General features: G+C 48.0%; 1 protein-coding gene across 1 annotated transcript in view; it reads right to left on the bottom strand.

Moving 5' to 3' along the window:
• The window catches only part of adgrl1a (adhesion G protein-coupled receptor L1a), a 49113-nt gene extending 29568 nt beyond the window's left edge, over window positions 1-19545 (bottom strand). The window contains exons 1-3 of the mRNA XM_053443242.1: window positions 19476-19545; window positions 7037-7250; window positions 5747-5856 (exon numbers count right to left, since the gene is read on the bottom strand). Of these exons, the coding sequence (XP_053299217.1) occupies window positions 5747-5856; window positions 7037-7250; window positions 19476-19545 (394 nt within the window). The remainder of the gene's footprint in view (window positions 1-5746; window positions 5857-7036; window positions 7251-19475) is intronic.
• Window positions 19546-21104: the final 1559 nt, after the last annotated feature.

Below are 21104 nucleotides of genomic sequence, written 5' to 3'. Positions count from 1 at the left end.
AGAACAAACAACAGGGGAAAGGGAGGGCTGGGCGGAGTGGAACGCCTCAGAAACACACAGAGTAACCAGGAGACATGGATGGCGGGGGGGAGAGGGGGGGGTTGTTTACAACTGGGCTCATCACACACAAATCAATAGGTTGGTGTGTTGTGTCACAACGAGGCCTCGGCCGACACGTGCAGGTAAGGCGCGGCTCCCTCGACATCCGTGCCGCCGTTCGATGCCTGCTAGAGCTGCGGAGTCTGGGGAGGTCCACGGGCAGCTGGGGACTCGAGGAGGAGCGAGAAGGGATCTCAGCTCCGCCCCTTTCCAATCGCAGGCCCTGGCAGACGCCTTTCCCCCTGAGTCTTCAGAGGCGCAAGTGGTGTGCGAGTGGATTGTCATGTCTCTCGGGAAGAGACGTGTCAAAAGGCACTTGGCTGGTGGATCCCTGCTACGAGCGTGATTGTTGAGTATGTGTTGCGGGAAGTCTGATGTCCCCTGGGGAGCGCTGTGAAATAGTCACGACACCTCGTCGGGTTGCCCATAAAGAAAGAAGGAAAGGTGAGAGAGAGAGAGAGAGAGAGAGAAATAAAGAAGGAGAGAGAGAGCAGTAAAGAGAGAAAAAAGCGTGTCAAATAAAAAGAGAAAAGGAGCAGTTAGCAGCAGTAGTCTGTGTGGAGGATGGCCTTGTATCTTGGCAGCGGTGCAGCAGAGGCAGCATTAGTACCAACAGCCACACTGATCATTTATCATCTAATGCCAAGATCAAAGAGGACAAACAACCTCCACGAAGACCGGGGGAGTGGCGGCCATTTTCGGCCTAGAGGGGTAAACATGGCAAAGCTATGAAAGCGAGGCCTGTGAAGCCGGGCAGGGGGCAAGAAAGCATTACATCCCCGCCACCAACCGCGAGTGCAATCGTTAGCTCCAAGGTTAGGGGAGGGAGAGAGTGGCCAGAGAGCGTCCAGAGCTTTCATCTTCGCTGCAACAGCTGCAGGGGGGTGCATGGGAAGACCAGGATTCAGCCGAGCTTGAACACATTGAGGTTTTGTTTTTCTGCACGGAGGGAATCTGACGGTGGAGCTCGTCCACTTCGTGCCAGTCGGAGGCATCATTCGTCAAAGAGGGTCTGCTAATGTAGTGCTGTGAATGGACTCAGTGAGAATGTAAGCCGCATGAAGAGGTGAACAGCGAGAGAGAAAGAGAGAGAGAGAACTTCTTTGGTGCTGCAGGAAAGGAGAAGAAGAAACAGGGGAGGTGGACGACCTCCGTTGACTCCCTTTCTTATGCTTTGGGTTGTCCTGAAAAATAAACGCTGAGCACAGACACACACAGCATCATCACACCAACTAGAGGACACACACACACACATAGAGAGGAGAGACAGAAACTCATCAAAGTGTCATCACAGTGAAACAGGGGGTTAGTTTAAGGCCACCTTGGCTGTTTGTCTGATTCATTCAGCATTTCTCTTTCAGGGCCCTTTTGAGAAATAAGCCACTGCCCCTCTCTCCCCTTAATCACTGCTCAGCGCTCTCTACAACCCTATCAATTACTCCCACACTAATGAGTACGGCTAGCAACACACACACACACACACACACACACACACACACACACACACACACACACACACACACCACACACACACACACACAACACACACACACACACACACACACACACACACACACACACAACACACACACACACACACACACACAGCCTCCTCAGTCTCTTTCGCGCCGCTGAGAGATAGCGCGTCCTCTCCATCTTCTTCCGTCCTCTCTCCTCCCCCCTAACCCCCCCCCCCACCCACCCCCCCCGCCCCCCCCCCCCACCCCCCCCCCCCCCCCCCCCGCGCTCTGTTTTCTCTTTCTCTCACTTCACATTCTTCACGGTGGAGTCATCCCTTTCCACGGCCTGAGCAGAGCCGCCTGCTTCTCATTCACCAAACATTTATGAGCCCGACGTCTAATGGTGGCCCTATACATATTAATAGAATTTCATTTTCAGCTACATCAAAGTGTTTCCTCTCCTCCCTTGAAAACTTGTCATATTACAATGCCATTATTCCTTCCACTGACAAACTCTTCCCGACAAGTCAACTATCATTTCCAGCGGCTTTGTGTCCAAAAAGCGATGGCTTGTAATGAATAAGCAGTGCCGAATACATTTGTGAGCAAGGCTCGATTTCATAAAGTGAAACAGTGGCAGATTCGAAAAAAGAAAAAAAAAACACGAGGGTAAAAGAAGAGAACATGTAGAAACGTAAGAGGATCTGTAGAATCTCTAGTGTGCGACCTGAGCCGGCACTTTCCAAAGCCAGGTCTCCAGCTACCTGCACTGTGCATATTAAACAAGATAAATCACAGCTGATGAAATAGCATGGGGCTCAACACTGGGTCTACTGGCTCTGGCATGGCTAACAGGGACGGCCCCAGTGAGTAGCATTAAGGATCAATAATGATGTAGCACGGTGTCCTGAAGGGGGGGGGGGGGGGGTGGACAGGTAGGGTTTCATGGCGTATATCCATGTTCAAACTGCAGGGTTGGCTTTCCTCTGCATGGAGTACATGCTGCTGCTGTGTGCACGGATCTGTGATGTCTTAATGGAATCCAGCAGCCTAAAACAGACTGTGACAGTGTGAAATGCGAGTTCAGTTGAGCCGTTTTGTCTTGCTCTGTTCCGGCTGGCGAAAAACAATGCTGTGTGGCGCTGAGGCCTCGCAGGGCTTTTTGGCTCAATGAGATATGATTTGACTTGTTGGCGGATGTTGAATTTTGCCAAGGCGATCCCACGCGCTGCTACACACGCACATTCTCGACCCTTGTCTGAGCTCAGCTGACAGGAGGTTTGTGTGTGTGTGTGTGTGTGTGTGTGGTGTGTGTCAGCTCGGCTCCAGCTGTCACCTCGCTGTTTCAGGTGACTGGTAACATGGCATCTGTGTGACACGCACATAGAGGACCCCCCCCCGCAGATGTAAACATCGCACACAACTGTCAACATGGCTGCCACACCACCTCAGCTGCTACGACACGACAACCTTTACAGATCATCTTTCTTTTGTTCCCCCCCCCCCCCTCCTTTTGTGGAGACAAGAGACGACAAGCGCGCGTCGGCCTCGGCTGATGCCAGCGTGCCCAGCGTTCCCAGCCAGACGTGAACGATGGGGCATTACCAGAGCGATTAGCAGCAGCAAATTCAATTAATCTTGACAAATCTCTGCTGAGGCAGAACTGAAGAGAGCGATGCGCCCCCCCCCCCCCCCCCCTCTCCTGGTAATTAAAAGTGGCCGAGTTGAGTGGCGTGCGGTGAGACTGTGTCTAGGTTTGGGGATGAACGGTTGCAGCGCCGAGTCTGAATGTGTCAGGTCATATTTAGTTTGTCAGACGAGCACAAACATTTGGAGCAGCCGCGGAGTGGGTTGTGTGCGTCCGCGTGTGCGCAACACTTGTTTCTATCTCTGTGTGCATGGGAGCGTGTGCGATGAGTGCAGCGGAGGAGGGTGGCAGAGGACAGGGGTAATTGGCTCTTCTTTGTCACCTCAGACAGGTGGTACTTTTCATCATAGGGGGATCAGCTTCCAATTTTCTAAGCCGGGGCCATACTTCAGACGCAATCAACAAAGTTTGTTTTTTTTCCGTCTTTTTTTTTTTGCACGCCGGGAGGGAAAAATGCAAGTCAGCAGCTATTTAATCATCCCTTCTGATTGCCTTGTGGAGAGAGAACAAGCTCCCTCGTGCAGTCAGACGGAAAAAGACAAGGTTAGAATGCATGAGGAGAAGACGACAAGGAAAACTAAGCGATGCCACCTTGACCCCCCCCTTCATGGATATTATATAGGACACCAAGCTACAGCACAGGAGTAGGAAAGGATTAACAAACTACTCTACAGGAGAGGGGAAGTGCGACTGCAGCTGACGTTGACTGAAAGGCCGGTTAACAGAGGAAGAGGACACTCGAGACGAACACTTGTTGCCACTTGCAGGGCTGTGAAGAAAAGATTCACACCAAAGAATAAGCCGCAAAGGCACGATACCCAGCTAACTTCTTATCTGTGACTGCGGCTGCAGCCTGACTCCACACAGTCTCTCAAAAGGTAAACTGAGCGCACAGAACCACTGAGCAGAGGAAGGGCGAGGACTGAAAGAGGTGCTCTGAAGTCCCTGAGTTTCTCTGAGCGTCCACAGCAGAGCAGAGCGGCTGGGCGTTTGAATATTCGCCGCATCTGTAAAAGAAAAAAAACAACAGAGACAGCAGAGGAGACACAACAGAATGATAAGATGTGGCAGATTGATGGACAGTGTAAAAATAGAAAAATAATGAGAGAAACAGGGCAACGCATGAAGATTAAAGACCTCAGAGTACAGACGGGAAGTGAGAGAGAGAGAGAGAAAGGCAGGAGAGAGAAAAAGAGGAGTTAAGATGGATGAAAAGAGATGATATTGACTGTTAGATAATAAACAGAGGGAGGGTGAGAAAGAGACCTCCGAGAGAAGGGATGAAGAGGAAGAGGAAGAGAGCGAAGGAGGTTAGCGCTTGGTGTGGACTCGATCCCGTGGCTCGCCACATCTGCTCCTGAGGAAAAAGCAGAGAGAATCACCCCATACTCCCGTAACTCCATCTAAACTAAACAGCTCCAGCACCCCAAGAAGACCCCCGTCCCCCAGTGCCCCACCCCCACAACCCCAAACACCCTCATATGCCCCTTCCTGCAACCCAGTTCTGCCTCCTCCTGGTGGAGGGGAGCACCACTGCCCCTCCGTTCCAACCACGTGCTCCTGCACGGTGAGGGGATCAATGCTGAGAGTAATAACACATGAGAGGGAGGAGGGGGAGACTGAGCTGAGATTTTCACATGAGCGAGGATCAACACATCACCATATAATCCTTGCTGTGTCTGCTCCTTTGCCTGTGTGAGTGTGCTCTTTTCTTTGTGTGTACACACAAGAGTCAGAGAGAGCAACCGTGTGCCCCCCTGTGTGAGTGTGTGTGTGTGTTTGTGTGCGCAGTCGTGTGTATATGTCACACCTCCACGCAGCTCTGAGCAGTGCCATGAGGAAGTCAGACGTTACCATGGGGACATTCAAATGTGCAGGTGCTCCAGGTCATGTGGTCTAAAATAAGCCTTTTGCTGTTTGTGTGAACATTCCTATTGTGAGGTGCGGCGCACACACAATGTCCCCTGCCTCCCGGTCTCACTGCGCCCAATTTTAATTTTTATTGGAAATCAGAGGGACAGCAAAGGTGTTTGGAACCAGATAAAGGTGGAGGCATGCCCCCGGGTCAGTCGGTGTGTAAGTGTGGGGCGGTGTGTGTTACACTGCAGTGGTCACCAATAAGGGCTGACCCCACGTTTGCAGTGGGTGTGTGTGAAGTCCTTATCAGAGCACCTTCCCCCATGTGAAAATCCCTCTCAGCGTCGGGTGCGTCGCTCTGTCGATGAAGAAAAAAGGTTTAGCGCTCGGTGTGAGCGTGTGCATCTGTGTGTCTCTGAGCAGTGTGAGTGTACAGGAGAGAAAGAAGAGAGAGACAGAGAGTGGCCGAGGATGACTGTGTGTCTTGTTTTTGTTTTGCTTTTGCAGAAAGAAGCCAGAGAGAGCAAGTGATTGTGTGGACGTCATTTGTTGTGGTTTTTTTAGGGTTTGAAGACCGAAGGCAAGAGGTTCAGGTGGGGGTAAAGGGAGGGATGGGAGGGGCGGTGATTGGGGTGAGGGGGGTGGGGAGATGTGAGGGAGTGACGGGGTTCTCGGTACTCACTGTAAGGGACACACTCATACTGGATCTCCAGGTACTTGTAGGTCCCTGGGCAAGGGTCCGGGAACACATCCGACCCTGCTACCACCACACACTGAGTGCGGTTGTTACACCTGCAAGAGGAGACAGATTGGGAGAGGAGGGGAGAAAACAGAGAGAAGGAAGGAAGTAAGTGCTTAAAAAAAAATAACAAGTGCCATTGTATGAAAGAAAAAGAGGAGTGGATAAAAAAGAAAAGAAAACATCTCCAGGCTCTGAAAGACGAAGAGAACGGTAGGGAAGGGAGTAATTTCACACTAGACTAGATCATGTGACAGCTGCACCCAAGGGGAGGTGGGAAACAGACAGGGAGGGAGGGAGCTGGAAAAGAAGCAGGATGAAGGATAGAGAGAAGTGAGGGAGGGAGGGAAGAGGCCGGGAGAGGGCGAGTGACGTAAGAGCCTTCTCTCTTGGGGGATTGTGAGTGGGAGCAATTAGAGGTGAGAGAACAGGGAAGGACGACGGGGGGGTAAGGCAAATATTCTACACCTCACGCAAAAGGGAAAAGATTCATATGCACATAATACCTACATCTAAACCGCATCACCGCATGCCTTCTCACGTTTGCACACTCTGGGAAACACACAAACACAAACACACACACACACACAGAAGGAAGGACATACACACACACTCTCTTATTCTCATCACATAATCCTCTATCCAGCTTTTAGTATTTCTTCCCCGTGCTGCCTCTCCCTCTCCTCATATCTCAAATCTCTGCTGCACTCACTCTATCATCTCATCATTTCTAACAGTCTCCTTCCTTCCTTTACCTCCTCAATTCTCTCCGTTCCCCCCCTTCCTCCCTCCCTTGCTCTCTCCTCAAGCTAGCACCCTGTGCCTCCATTACGTGCGTGATGGATAGCTGAGAGAGGGCTCCCATTGATCTGAGCTCAGAGGAAGCAGATGCTGAGCACAAACATAGTGAGTGGCTGAAGGAAGCCGTACAAATACTCCTGCAACAATCCAAAACATACCCTTACTCTCGCACACACACACACACACACACAAGCTGCACGTACACGCTAATCGAACACACCACCGTGCACCAAGATGTTGTTCTGTTCTGCACAGAATAACGATGCAGACTTTAGTATTCCGCACAAAATGTCTCACATCAGGAAGAAATAGAAGGAAATTCTGGACGAATTATGTTGTGAAATAGTATCTGGTTTCCTCAGCCAATAACAGGCACCGGCTCTCCACAAACACACACACAAACACACAAGGTCCAAACAGATCAATAGTTACCTCTGTGACATTATCTTGAAGGCGTCTGGCAGGTAGCACTGCACGTTCTCCATCTGGAAGGGGTCCGCGTCACAGATCTTGTCATCGGTGCGGCCGTAGTTGGCCGTCTCAATCATGATGACATCACTTCCAGGGCAGCGCAGCTCGATCGGGTAGCCCTCGCACGCCAGCTCTCGACGCATCAAGCCGAAGGGCATCATTGACCGGCTCAGTGCTGGAGTGGAAAGAAGGAGGGGAGGCAAAGTTATTGATAATTCAATGAACCTTAATACTTTTAGGAGGCACTTTATTACTCAACCACATTGTAAATATGATGTGTAGTATTTGACAAGAGCAGGTGGAATGCGAGTGGTTGCTATTGTCCTCATGTAAAACACAAATTAGCTGTTATCGACATGGCCGTCGCCCAGTGGTAATATTCCAGCTCGGTTGATGCACAGCCTGGCTATCCAGCTTTCACCCGGGATCATCACATATCACAAATTGGCTTTTGCGTGAGATGTTGCACCACTTGTGAAACAAACTGATAGTTTCAAACAAACTCCCACACACAGCCAGGCAGCAACTTATCGCCGCCATCCCCACACCAGAGATGAATCGTCTTCCAGAGCATCTTTTAGTCTGTTTTACCTCAAAGTATCAGTACCTTAGGATTCAGAAGGTAATTTTAGAACAAGCAAATTAAAAAAGAGAGCATGAATGTCTGCGTACACCTTCACCTTCGGGGCGAACACCATTTGCACACCCACTGCTGTTAATCAGCCATCTGAGAGGCATATCAGAGTACTGCTGTGGCCAGCAGCAGGGCTCTTTGTGGAGAAGGGTCAGCAGAGACAGCAGGGTACTCAGGGTTAATCGCTGAGCCAGGCTGAGAGGCATGAAAGAGGGCTAAGAAGAGGCGCTGAGAGACACTCGCTGTCTCTCCAGCTCTCTCCATAACTGCATAGATTTCCGACTGTCTCTGAAGTCGGCGTCAGACACACAAACACACACAGATATAACAAAATGGCTGCCAAATTCCTTCACAGCCCAGGTAGAGGCAGAGACAGACTAGCAGTGGAGAGTGAGTGATCTGGCAGAGAAGCTGAATGTGGATTTGAAGGACAACCAGTGTCTCTCTGAGCCGAGGCTCCTGCCAGCAACTGTGAGAGCTGCTGTCCATGGTCCTGAACTGACAAAACTTCTTTTGGGCAAAAAAAACCTTAAGGTATTGGAGACTGGCAGGTGTGGAACTGTCCGCTGTCCTGAAGAAGCACGTCTCCTCTCCATTTTCAGTGGAGAGGACATGGCATCGATTAGGCTGATGATAGGCCCCCTGTCAAATCTAATCAGAACAGTCCTGATTTACCTCAAGCAGGCTGGAATTTGGAAGATCTTTCTTTATAAACTGAGGCTCCCACTGCACAGGATTTTCCCCCTGCGCCAGACGGCTTCAGCAGCAGACAAGGGCACGGAGTCAGTCCCTCTTCCCCACCGCTGAAACCCACAGAGCAGGGCTGTTTCCCCTTCCTGACTCGGAGCTAGCGCTGCTTAGGTTTCAGCTGCTGTCCATTCAGGAGGAGTGCCCATCTGGGTCAATGTCAATGTCAGTCATCCCAGACATGCTCTGCAGCGGTGCGCTACATGATTCACTGCCATCGGACTAGCTCATATTTCTAAATGCCACCCATTTATGAAGCGGGGACTTGAGTTCAGTTGTGTAACTAACGCCATTAAGGCTGAATGACCAGCGCCTGACAGACTTCAAATCTGTTATGCCTCGCCAGCATGCAGTGCCCGAGCCAAATCACAAAGGCCTCGATGCAAAAGCGCATACTAATTAAAGCACACAGAGATGCAAACAGCAGGCGAGGCAAGACAAACAAGTCCCCGCACTAATGCAAAAAAAAATCCACACGAGCAAATTAGCACATACGCGGAAGTCCTGGGCAGACGAGTGTGCACATTCACAGTCAAGCACACACTCCCTTGCATGGTGTCACAGTGGGATTACAATACGTAGTGTCAGTGTGTGGGCTTGTTCTCTTAACTACCCTACGGTGTAAGTACACAGCGGCGTACAGCTGGCCAGCGATTAGAGCCACACAGTGAGCCAAGAGGAGAGTGAAACTGAAGGGGGCCACCAGGAGCGATCGCACTCTTTCTCACACTGTGGACCAGCACAACAGGAACATTAGCCCACACCAGAGGGGGCGGATCACACGTTTGTCCTTACACTTCTAACACACATTAGATGGGAAACGTTTGTGGCTGTTCAGAGCCGTTTGAGCACTAATGCAAATAGTGATAATGGAGAAGTTCAGCTTTTGGGTGAAACAGCCCAAAGAGCAGCTGATTACATTGTTTGGGCTGTGGGTTAAATTAAGACGTGGTTGTTTTGGCAGAAGTGAATAAATACTGAGGATTTCTGCAATACTTTTGATCAATAAAGGACCTTTTATTGCTTTTACTTAGGTTTGTGTGGTTGATTTCAGTTTGTTGCCTCTGCTAATGTTTGGTATATCATCATTACTTTAGTCCAAGTGAGCAAATGTTCATCAAAACAGAGGTGCTCTGGAGGAAAGGGCTAAAACCAACTACAGTGTGTGTATTTAATCTCCATTATGTAAACCTGGTAAGTCCAAATATACACTGAATGTGATCAATATCCCAAATCCATTATCGTTTTTCAGAAGTTTCTTTTTCTGGCCCGGCTGTTAAATTATATTTTTAGCCATAATTGAGCACAGACATTATTGAGCCTGAGCACTTCATTGGTGGCAGCAACCCCGATAACTTCTGTATTTCTGACACCACTGCTAATATCTGCTTCCGCCATATTGTAGCATATTTCACGCCCACACGAGCAGTGTATGGAAAGTTCCAGGTAAAAGGTGGAATTAATCCTGTGAGTTCAGCAGGATGCAACTCACATACCGATTTACACTGTGCTTTTCTTTTGAATGGCGCATTCACAAACCAGCGTGGCACTTAACTTCAGGGATTCAGTGTCTATGTGTGTGTGTGAAGGAGTGTGGGTCTGTGTGTGTTTGTTTGTGTGTGTGCATGGTTGTGTGTCAGCCAGATGGCCTGAGGCCTAGCTGGAGCTAGCTCTGAGCTGAGATGAGATGAGCAGAGGATAAGCTTGGACTGACCATGGGCTACGATTGTCCTTCACTCTGCAGGAATCCATTAAGGTTTCAGGGTCTCTTTAGCCAACAAACACACTTGGAAGCGTGCACACACACACACACACACACGCGCACGTGGCTATTAACCGTGCCTGTCAGACTTGTAATAGCTGGATGAAAAAGTGTATTTCTCAGCAGCAGCCATATGTATAGGTGCACTAATCCCTCACTATGACATATATGTGAAACTATGACTCACTGCCTGTGGTTTCTAAAACGGTGTTAATATCTGTCAGCCACAAGTAATGGTAACCAATTGTCCCACATACCGATAATGATATAAGCCAATTCAATAATTACACAAAGTGATTTGCATGGATGTGGTGCTGTGCACGAGACAGCAATCTATCGCTCCCACAGACACAGACAAAGATAAACACACACAGCACACAGACAAACCCACAGCAGACTGGGGTATGGTGTCACTCCGGGGCAGCTGGTCAGAGGGTCTGAAGCAGTTGGCTTCATAATAGAAACTCCATACAAATTAAGAGCAAGAGAGAGGACTGATTGGATTTGACTCATTATTCTCACACAGTAATTAAAGCCTGGGGGTGGATAGATGCTTGGACCCTCTGACAAGGGCATTATTTTGTAAGAGCCATGCAAGTCTTTGCACTCACTCGTTCTTCCGCTAATATTATTGCATGTCTCTATTCTCGCTCTTGCGCCCACACACATGTAAACAGATTTGTTTGCCACGATCCAGTGTTGCACTTGAGAAACATTAACAGAAAACGTGTTTTTTTCTCGAACCAAAGTGCAGATGAAAAGTTCACTGCTTGTATAGACAAAGATGTCTCTCTTCAATGAAACGTTACCATAAAACGTTCCATCATCCGAAATGTACTTTCAAACATAAAAGCTCCATTTCAATGTTTCAGAGGATTTGACCTTGGCTGATGCTCTACAGTGTGTTTTCTCCGAAATAATTGAGTGAGAAGGTTCGGCCTTGCAGGGAGCCAGAGACTGTGACACTGACTTTGCAGCTCAGTCACAATAGGAGATTATACTTTCGGAGCGCTGTGGCCCCGAGGCTGACTTGTTAGCTGGCTGACTTCTTTCGGGGGCACAAATGTGATCAGCCCCTCTTAGCCCCTCTGTCTGTTCCAGCAGTCATCTCCTAATGCTATTAGCATAGCACTGAAGCACAGAGAACATTTTCATTGAGCAGAATTGGTAGTTGAGAAACTGGGAACTCTGCTGATGAGGCAGGATTCTCGTTACACCATTGTCCTTAAAATGAACTTTGAATGGAACTAATGCAAATAGAGAAGTATCCTCTTTTAACCCGGAGATAGCAGTGGAATATCAAGAGCATCCCGCATACATCTGCATACAATATGCCCTCAAATTCAGCTTTGACAGCTGACACTCATGGGTTTCAGGTTACGTCCTTAAAAAAGCTGGAAAAGGAGAACAAGTCATTTTACGGTCATCGGACAGAATGGAGAGGCCTCGGTGATGGGAATCCCGCTCTCGTACAGAATCGTCCACAACCAATTTCTCCAGTACTTTATCAGCTTAGTGCTGTAACTTAGCGAGTCACTTAGCACTCTGAGTTAGCGTAATGACTCGCTGGAGCATGGCCTGTCACGACAGACAAGCACAGGCGATGTGGCCGGAGCTGTCACATCCAGGCAGCCTTCAAGCTGAGGAGCTGTGACAAAGTGACATCCTGAGACAAACCTAAAGGCCTAACATGAGGGGGAAAGGGATGGGGCTGCGAGCCTGTGGGACTGTGTGTGTTTGTGTGCGTGTGCGGGCTTGTTTTACTATTTTGGTTGAGTCTGAGAAGCAAGAGCCGACTTTACCTTCAGAGTCAAACGGATGCTGGATCTGTAACGTTTAAATGGCTGTCCGAGGTTAGAAAACTATAATGATAGCTTTACTTGTGTCGTAATTAAAATCTGCATTTTAATGTTTGCGTGTATACGAGACAGGTTTTAATCAGGCTACTTCCTGTGTAAATGGCACATGCATGTCTTCCTGTGTACGGAACTGATATGGAGCCAAAATACTTGTGTGAACAAGATTGTTTTAGTTTGAAAACTGAGCTTTTGTATAAAAACGTTTTTGGGGAAAGGGAAAAGGGTAGATAACAGAAAGATAGAAAGAGGGTTAAGGGTTTCAGTTGTTATGATAAAGTTAAGGAGAAGTTGAAGGGTCCCCAGGGCGAGTCGGATTTTGAAATAATGGCATCAAACCTAGAATGCTATCTCATCTCCTCTGACTCCTCAGCCTGTCAGGGGAAGGAGTCAGAGGAGACGGGAGGAGGAGCGACTGTATGGAGAGTCACCAGCTCTGCTATATGGTCGGCACACAGAGCAGCGCCGGAATGACACACATCCACCGCGATGGAGCCGGGTCAAGCTCAAACACAGGGATGGAGAAATCGAATGAGACCGGGTAAAAATATTAAGAAACAAACAAATCAAACTAGATGCTGGCAGACGACCACTTCGACAATTCTTTGTGGATGCACAAGGTCACCGACATAAAAGGAGCGGGCCAACAGATTTGTGAGAGAGGACTTCCCATTGTTGTGCGGTGCTCAACACAGACATCCTCTCTCCTCAGCGGCCAAGTCCTCTAACTGAAGTGAATTACAGCACAGCCCATAACATTACATCATTCAGAAGAGAATTAAATGGGCCCCCACTGGAAGCAGGATACACACACACACCCACATGCAACACATACTCACGCGTTTGCAATGATGCACATACCAAAATTCTTCCAGGCGTTCACAAGCCAGCCCTAAAACTCTTCCATTCTCAACCTTGAGAACTCAGTGTGTGTGTGTTGACAAAGTCTGTTGTGTGGTGGTGGTAGGGGAGACTAGCAGGCATAGCAGATAAAGACAGGCGGATGAAAAGCCACTGAGTAGCTGAGCAACACACACATACACAAACTTGAGGCGGGAGGCGAGCCCAGACGTGCTCATACTGTCAAACCACTTCACTGCTGGCCGTGGCGCCTAATTATGCAATAAAAGTGCCTCGATGCAACAAGGGTGGGGGCTCGGCAGAGCCCAAAACTCAACCTGCCTAAAAAGTAGAAGATTCACCCAGGGTAAAATATCCTGGGCCTCCCCAGGGAGGAGAGCTGCGCTACAGGCCCAGCACAGCTCGGTTCCTGGTCTGTTCTCCGTTTCCAGCACGCATCACACGAGGGAGGCCGGCAGACAGTGAGTCAGACCTAGATTCATACAAACACTGTGGTAGAGTAAAACTGCAGGTGCTGCAGGGAAACAGCCACGGGGATGAGGGGGAGAAGGCAGCGCAGGCAGAGAAACAGAGAAGGAAAGTGAGAACGGTGGCGAGAGACTGAAGTGAAGAAAGTGATAGGAAAAAGGAGGGAGAGTGAGAGATAAAGTGGGGTGGTGGGGCTGGGTGAGTACCATGTAAGGCGCGCTGTCAGGAAGGCACTTAGGTGTGTGTGTGTTTGTGTGTACGTTTGCGAGTCACACCCAGAGACGTGTTAGGGAAGATGAGTGTCAGAGCCCAGCACTGCTGCAGCATTAGACACTTAATTAACCTCCTTATACACAGAGCCAAAGGTTTGGACGGGTGGACGGTGCGTCTGTGTGTATTTACTGTGCATGTTTATGAGCTGATCAATACGTTTGCAAGTATATGTACTGCATGATGCTCCTGTACCTTCACATTAAATCTATAAAAATGGATTTGGCTGTAAAATGCTGATGAATCCCTCTTCCGCGTGCACGCCATCTTGTTTACTTGCAGCACAACGAGCACTGTATGTTTCTGTCCCTCTTTGTGTTTTCTTGTTTTTCACCTCCGCACCATCCCTCGATCCCACATCCAATTCAAACAGCCCGGAAACCCCATCGCCCTCCCCTCATCCCCTCCTTGACTTCATTCCCCTCCTCTCGTCCTGACCCCTTACCTCCAGTTTTCCCCCCTCTTCTCTTTTTCGTTTCTCCTTCTTTACTACGGCTCACAGTGTTAGCAGCTTCTCCACTCATCCATCTCTCTCCTTGCACCCCCCCCCCCCCCCCCAACCCCGCTCTACTCTCTCTCTGCCCTTGGCTACCGGCCGTAAGCTTCTGCTGGTAATTATCAATCTGCAGTCCACAAAATACACAAGGAAGCAAATGCACACATGTCGCGCTGGATGCATACGAATACAAGGCACACACACACACACACACAAACACACAGACAGTCCTTCACGGCTAAAGAGCCTCAAAGTTACGCAGCTATCACACAACTGCACAAACAGGAACACAGTCCCCAATCCTTTACATAGGGGCATGTTTGCAGTACACAAATCAATGTACACACACTAGCGCACTGTCGCATACAACTACAAGCAAACACAAACAAAATGGTGACACACACACAAACACTGTGAACACATGAATAAACAAAAACACGCACAGGGCTTGTATACACGCGCAGACACGTGCATCGTCTTCAAAAAGGGATTTGAAAGAACACACCGCCACTCCGCCCAGGCCTCTCCCTCCTCCTCCACCTCCTCCCGCCCACCCCCGACTCCCGATATATGTTCAAAGGCCATCCATTAACCTTTCACTCACACAGTCCTCTCTGTGATCTACTGCTCTCAGCCAAGGGCTTTGAAGACACAGCATCCCCCAGCACCGGGGACCGAACGAGGACGGCAACAAACAGGAGAAAAACAGAAAGTGGCCAAGGAGACCGCCGCAGAAAGAGGGGGTCAATAGAAAGTGGGGCTTCGTGTCCACATCACGACACAGAGTAATGGCTGAGTTGTCAGTGGAGAGAAAGCAGAGAGATGGGATGGAAATCGAAGGTGTGTGAGAGCGGTGAGGCGCAGGATGCTGCTACAAATATAGGGATGCTGCAAAAGCTTGAAAATGCACAAGAGGGAGAGAGAGACATGGGAGAAAGGGGGTTTACAGGGGTTCTTTGTTTCAAAATCTAGATGATATGCAGCAATATTCACGAGCCACTCGCAATTAGTGTCAGTGAAGGCTGTAGATTTCATATTGGCAGAGAAAAACACAGTAAAACATATTCAAAGGTTATTTTTAGACAAAATGAGACTGACACGTCTATTAAAGCACGTGCACAACCAGATGGTTCTCATGGTTTTGGTGTGTTGTTTGTTTATTTGTCTGTATATTTCTAAATGTATACATTACAGTTAAACACAAGATATCTTTACTGGTAGCAACACATCTGCTGCAAGTGTTAACTTTACAAAACACACATTAAGCAATATAATATGCTGTTCAGTGAATTATTCCACTCTGAGAAGCCAAGTGATCATAGCGAGGTTAGCAGCCCTACTGCTTTATTGCCTCCTCTCGAAATATTATTGCTACAAGCCCGTCAGAGAATCAATTCTTATGAATTAGTGAGTAGGTCGCAGTTTTGAAATGATCATTTTAATATTACAGTATTGAGGGACTGGAAGTCGACGCCCGCTCTCTACAATATTCAATATTGGATGTGGTTTCAGGTCAAGTATTTTTCAGATCTTCACTCAGAATTTCAGATTGAGGGGTTGAGCAACACTTAGACCCGAAATAACTGTCAGCTCCGTCATAAAAAGGCACCTGGCTTGTAAAGGCCTGGTGAATTCTTCATGTCGCCTGCCATGAAAAAGAACTGCCCAGCGCTGCATTACAGAAAACCAGGATACTGCGTTGAGATCAGTCCCCATTCAGACATTCTGTCACCATCCAAGGACAGTCAAGAGACTAGAGCACTTTGTGGAGGAGATGTGTAAAAACAGCTAGTCTACCATCCTTAAATAATAGCTTGGGGAGAAGACAAAAAGCCAGGGAGAGGAGGGGAGACGGATAAAAACGTCTGCGTGTGCACTAAAGGACCAGGGGCCTTTCCACGCGACTGATCTGAGAGCAAAGGCTGAAATCCAGGGAAGATGTGAACAGATTCCACCAGTCAGTCGGCACTGGCATCCTGATATGATTGTCACATATGCACGTAAACAAATGCCCACACGGCCCCATCTGGACAGGAGAACACGGATCAACAGAAAGAGCCAATCAGATGCACTCGTGGACACAGTGCACACACACACACACATACATAACACTTTACGTGCACACACACACACACACACCACATGTATTACAGACCAAAATAGCCCACAAATAGCCTTATTATGGTCTGGGCTGCCACTGCTCGTGCACATAAATACAGCCACACATACAGAGCGCACACATGCAGATGCTTGTGCGCTGTGCTAAATAAAAGCTCCGTGTCAGGACATCACCACGCAGCTGCCTGCGATGCCTGCCACATTAAGCAGGCCTAATGGGCTTTCAGAGCAACATCACTGCGTTTGGGTCGTACGTTCTCGAGCGTTCTGTGGAATCAGCGGGACGTTGTTCTGTTTGTCAGGGTGTGCGTGTCAGTCTGTCAGGCAGCCTGCCGGGACGGGCAACTGGAGGAGTTGTGTATATACGGCCGTGAATAGGACATTATTTGCCTAGGTTGGTAAGAGATCGCATTCATGAATGAAATGATTGCGTTCTTTTGAGGCCGTCACAGCACTGCGAAGAGAAAAAGGCGAAGTGAACAGTGATTTAAAAAGGATGAATGTTCACTGTGGGACACGGACAGAACGGAGCAGGTAAGGAGTGTGTGTACAAAGCTCATGCTGGTTAGGAACATTTGCATTTAAGGGCTGCTTCCAGAGGAGAATAAATGTGCGGGTGCTCTGGCTAAATATTAGAGTGTGCAGCCAGGAGTAAAGTGAGGTTAAAGCACAGCAGATTAGTGGGGACACCGAGGAAGCGCAGGGGTACACATTAGACTGGGAAGCCATGTGTGATGATCCTGCAGGTTTCCAAATGAGCTCTGATTAGCCCGAGAGTGATTTCTGCAGCTCTCGTCACTTCAAAACTCTGCCCCCATCCTAAAAATTCTACTTCCTCCTTCCTCCTTCTCTTCCCTCTTTCTCCAGTCACACCACATTACAGAGGAAACATCTCAGCCAAAATTCAACTGTGAGAAATTATAAGCAGCTAAAAAAAACGGTGTGCGGGGGTGTTTGAGAGCATGTGTCACGTCTGTGGACCTGGTTTCATTATACAAAGGATTTCAGTAATTGAATTAAACAAAATGTTGTGCATGTGCGAATACAGATAACAGTCAATTGATTATTAATGCCTCATTAATACTCCTGCGGTGTCAGGTCACATGGATAGACTCATTTTCAAGCACAGACACACACACAGGCACACACACACGCACACACACAAAGCAACACAGTGCCAGAGGCCAAAGGTGTCTGATGGAACACAACGTTTGCTGCACAAAGCCAGTGTTACGAAAGCAGCTAAAACAGAGATGAAAAAAAGAAAAACAGCATCTACTTAAATTAAAACCGCATCTGGTCAATCGGAGCTTACATGGAGGGACTGATAAAACCAATGCTGATGAAGGTACACACACACACATACACACACACACACAATTTAATTATATCCTCCCTCCTTCAGTTTCTTCAACTCTTCCTGCTTCGTCACTAGTCGCCTCCCTGTGGCAACACCGACTCTCCCTCTCTAATGCCCCTCCTCCTCCTCTTCCTCCTCCTCCTCATCATCCTAGCTGTCCATCACCCAGCGGCTGGTTGGCACCGAGCTGACTGAGAGCATCGAACAGATGGTGCGATGCTGCCTGTGTGGCAGGCCACAAGCAGGACACCCAGCAGCCAACGGTCCCTCCATTGCCTCCTCGGCCCTTTGACTCCCGATACGATCCCTGCTCCCTCCCTGCTACACATCCTCCGATGTGCGCACGCACGGGCGCTGAGTCATGTTTTTAGATGGGAGATAGGGTTAACTTGGGAGGATATACCACCTAGACAAAAATGTGTCATTTAAAATCAAATTTCCTGCATTTCTATACCAACTAAACTTTTGGGTTATTTTAGCAAAAAAACATGTGCACCAGTCAAGATTAGTGCTTGTAAACGATAAACAGTAAATAATTGGTGGAATCAGGGCCAGAACCCATTTAGACGTGATGCATGCGAGCTTCTCCCTTCAGGGTCAGATGAGACCTGTATTTGTTTTATACGGTGTCATCACTTTCAAGACATGTGACACCCTGATTCACTGGAAAACTTGCAGGAAAGGGAAATTGCATTCAGATAATGGCTGAAGATCTAACCGGGAGGAGCAGATCAAAGCTTTGTTTCCTTGATGAAAACCGCCATAAAAAGGACGATATTGACCAAGGCTCATTCGGTAGAAAACATGTGTGAAGAAGAGGAGGAAGAGGGGGGAGCTCAGCGAGTTTGCCGCTTTATTCGTTAACCAAATAATGTTCTATAACTTTAGGGAAAAGGCAGCGATTTACAATGAATGTTTAAGCTGTCAAACTGTGTTTTCTTTTAATAACGTCTCGATCTGCTTCAGAGGCTGAAGTTTTTGTAAACGTTGGCAATTCTGTGAGCTCCTCAGAAAACCCTCAGGTGTGTTGGTTTTCACACACACTTAGGATTTGGAGCATGTTTTTATTGAGCACCTTAGGTCTTACTTTGAAATTCATAAAAACAGCATGTTGCTTGAAATGGTAAAAGGAAGCTGCAGGTACATCATCAAGGTCAAACACCAAATAAAAACACATCAACAACGTGACTTTGATGAAAACCTGGTTAAACTATGTTAACTTTAGGGATGTCAGTACTAATAAGGCATAAAGGCTAACAACTGCAACAAAACAAGAACAGTTTGGACGCACGCACACACACACACACAACCTCCATTGTCACTTCAACCCAATCAGGTCACCTGCCAGGCTGACAACAGCAAGCACACACACACACACACATAAAATGAAAAATTGTATGGTACGTGGCACATTCAAGGAGGTCACCCATATGGCACCATTACATGCACGGATTCCCCCCTCATACTCTAGCTACGCTCCAACTGACATCAAGATGACAAGAAATTTTATTGACATTCACACATACACTCTCCACCTCTGGGCCTCCTGTAGAGACAGTTCCGTTAATCAAGTGCAGCGTTTCCCGCCTGGTCAGCAAGTCAATAGACTTAGAAGCTTCATCACGAAGCTAACATATAAATATTACATGCTCATTTGCAATAACCCGGTGGGGACACTTACGGGCCACAGTGAACATGTGCAACGTTACAAGCTGCACTGTGTATAAAATAGACAGTTAAACATACAGATGACCACTAAATGCAGATAGACAGGAGTTTAATGTGATCATATCAAAAACAACACACAGTATGAATATTTATCACATACCTTGCGAGGATGGAGCGATGTTGCTGAAAGCGACAGCGCAGGTACAGAGGATCCAGACTGCAAGAGCCATGTTGGAGGCTGAGCAGGGGGCAGGGCTAGAGCGGAGCGGCTCACAGGCACAGGTGAGTGGGGGGGCACTTCCTCAGCTTACACCCTCCCTGAGGGTGATCCTGTAGACAGAGGGGGGGTGGAGAGAAAAGAGGAACGTTACTTCTCTGCCAAAAAAAAAAAAGTCTATAAAAGAGAAATTATGTTTTCCCCCTTTCAGTGTGGCATTTGAATTAGACCATGTTGATTAATTTATTCAGTTTTTATTGCAGGAATATAACTGAGCTGTTCATGACTGGTATGGAATCAGGAGACTGGAGGAGGATGGAGGAGAGGAGAGGAGAGGAGAGGAGAGGAGAGGAGAGGCTCCCCCTGTGGTGGTCAGGGGGAACGATCAGACCTGGAGATCTGAGGCCATTTTGTGCAGGATGGCATGGCAACAGCTGTTGCCACTACCATCACTCTACAGTGTTTGAACGCTTGATTGAACCAGACATGCTACACACGTTTTTAGGGCTGTTAACAGAGCAATGTTAAACATCTAAAATAAATAATCATATCCCTCTTTATGTGTCTGTGTGTGTGTGTTTGCGTAGGGGCCCGCACGCACACACACCGAGATGTGAAAAGCAGTCAGCATTGCCTTAGGACTCACACTTCTCATTTGCCTAATGAAATAAATCACTATGTGGAACTTCAGCTCAGATATTTTGACAGTGAAGCCTGATCCTCCGCTCCAGGGGCAGAGAGACAGAAAGCAGTGGAGATGGTGCTGTTAGTGCGAGTACTTCTCCTGGTGAGTTTGCAGATGAAACAGACAGAGTGGATTTTATATGTATTTGCGTGTGTGTGTTTCTGTATCCTTTTTTTTTTATGCTGGTATTGAGAGGATTTCCTCTGATCTCTTTAACCGTCTACCCCCTTTATTTGATTGATCTACTAACTTAAATTGTAGAAGGGCATAATGTAATAGATTAAGCATTCATGCACTTCCTCTAGCTCACTCTCTATCTCTCACACACACAAAATTGGAGTAAAGGTGGATCAAGCATTTTTCCATACGACAGTAGAATAATATTTGATATTCTCATGATATTTGGAAAATATGCTATTTAAAATGTTGAAAATGTTTTGTCAACAATCAAGAGCAATGGGTGTGTAATCGTCATTATGCACTAAAAGTCAGCTACTGAGAATGATACTGTTAAATTGGCAAGAACTCTGTTTATGTTGCCACTTTTTAAATGTTTTCATCCACCTATTTTAACACTGGAACACACACGGCAGAAAGCAGGCATGGCCAAACACTCTCATCCCGGCAGCCAAGATGGCAGGAACTGAGTGACTGGGTAGCTTTACCCCCCGCTCGTCGTCAGCACTGATTTGGCTTCTCCTCCACCTCTCCAACCCCTCCCTCTCCCTGACCTTCTCTGATATTTACCCTCCTCCCCAGTGGCAACGCCCGGCCCGCAGCCACCGACCTGCCTGGGTGTCTCTGTGTGGATTAGTATGTTGGATGACGTTGAGCAAGCTCAAGAGCACGAGTGAGAGGGGGAAAGGGGAGGGAGAGAAAACGAAAGG

This window comes from Pleuronectes platessa, chromosome 16, assembly GCF_947347685.1.
Source record: "Pleuronectes platessa chromosome 16, fPlePla1.1, whole genome shotgun sequence".
NCBI classification, from domain to species: Eukaryota; Metazoa; Chordata; class Actinopteri; order Pleuronectiformes; family Pleuronectidae; genus Pleuronectes; species Pleuronectes platessa.
Note: the sequence above shows the minus strand (reverse complement) of the source record. Positions and strands in the feature narration are given on the sequence as shown.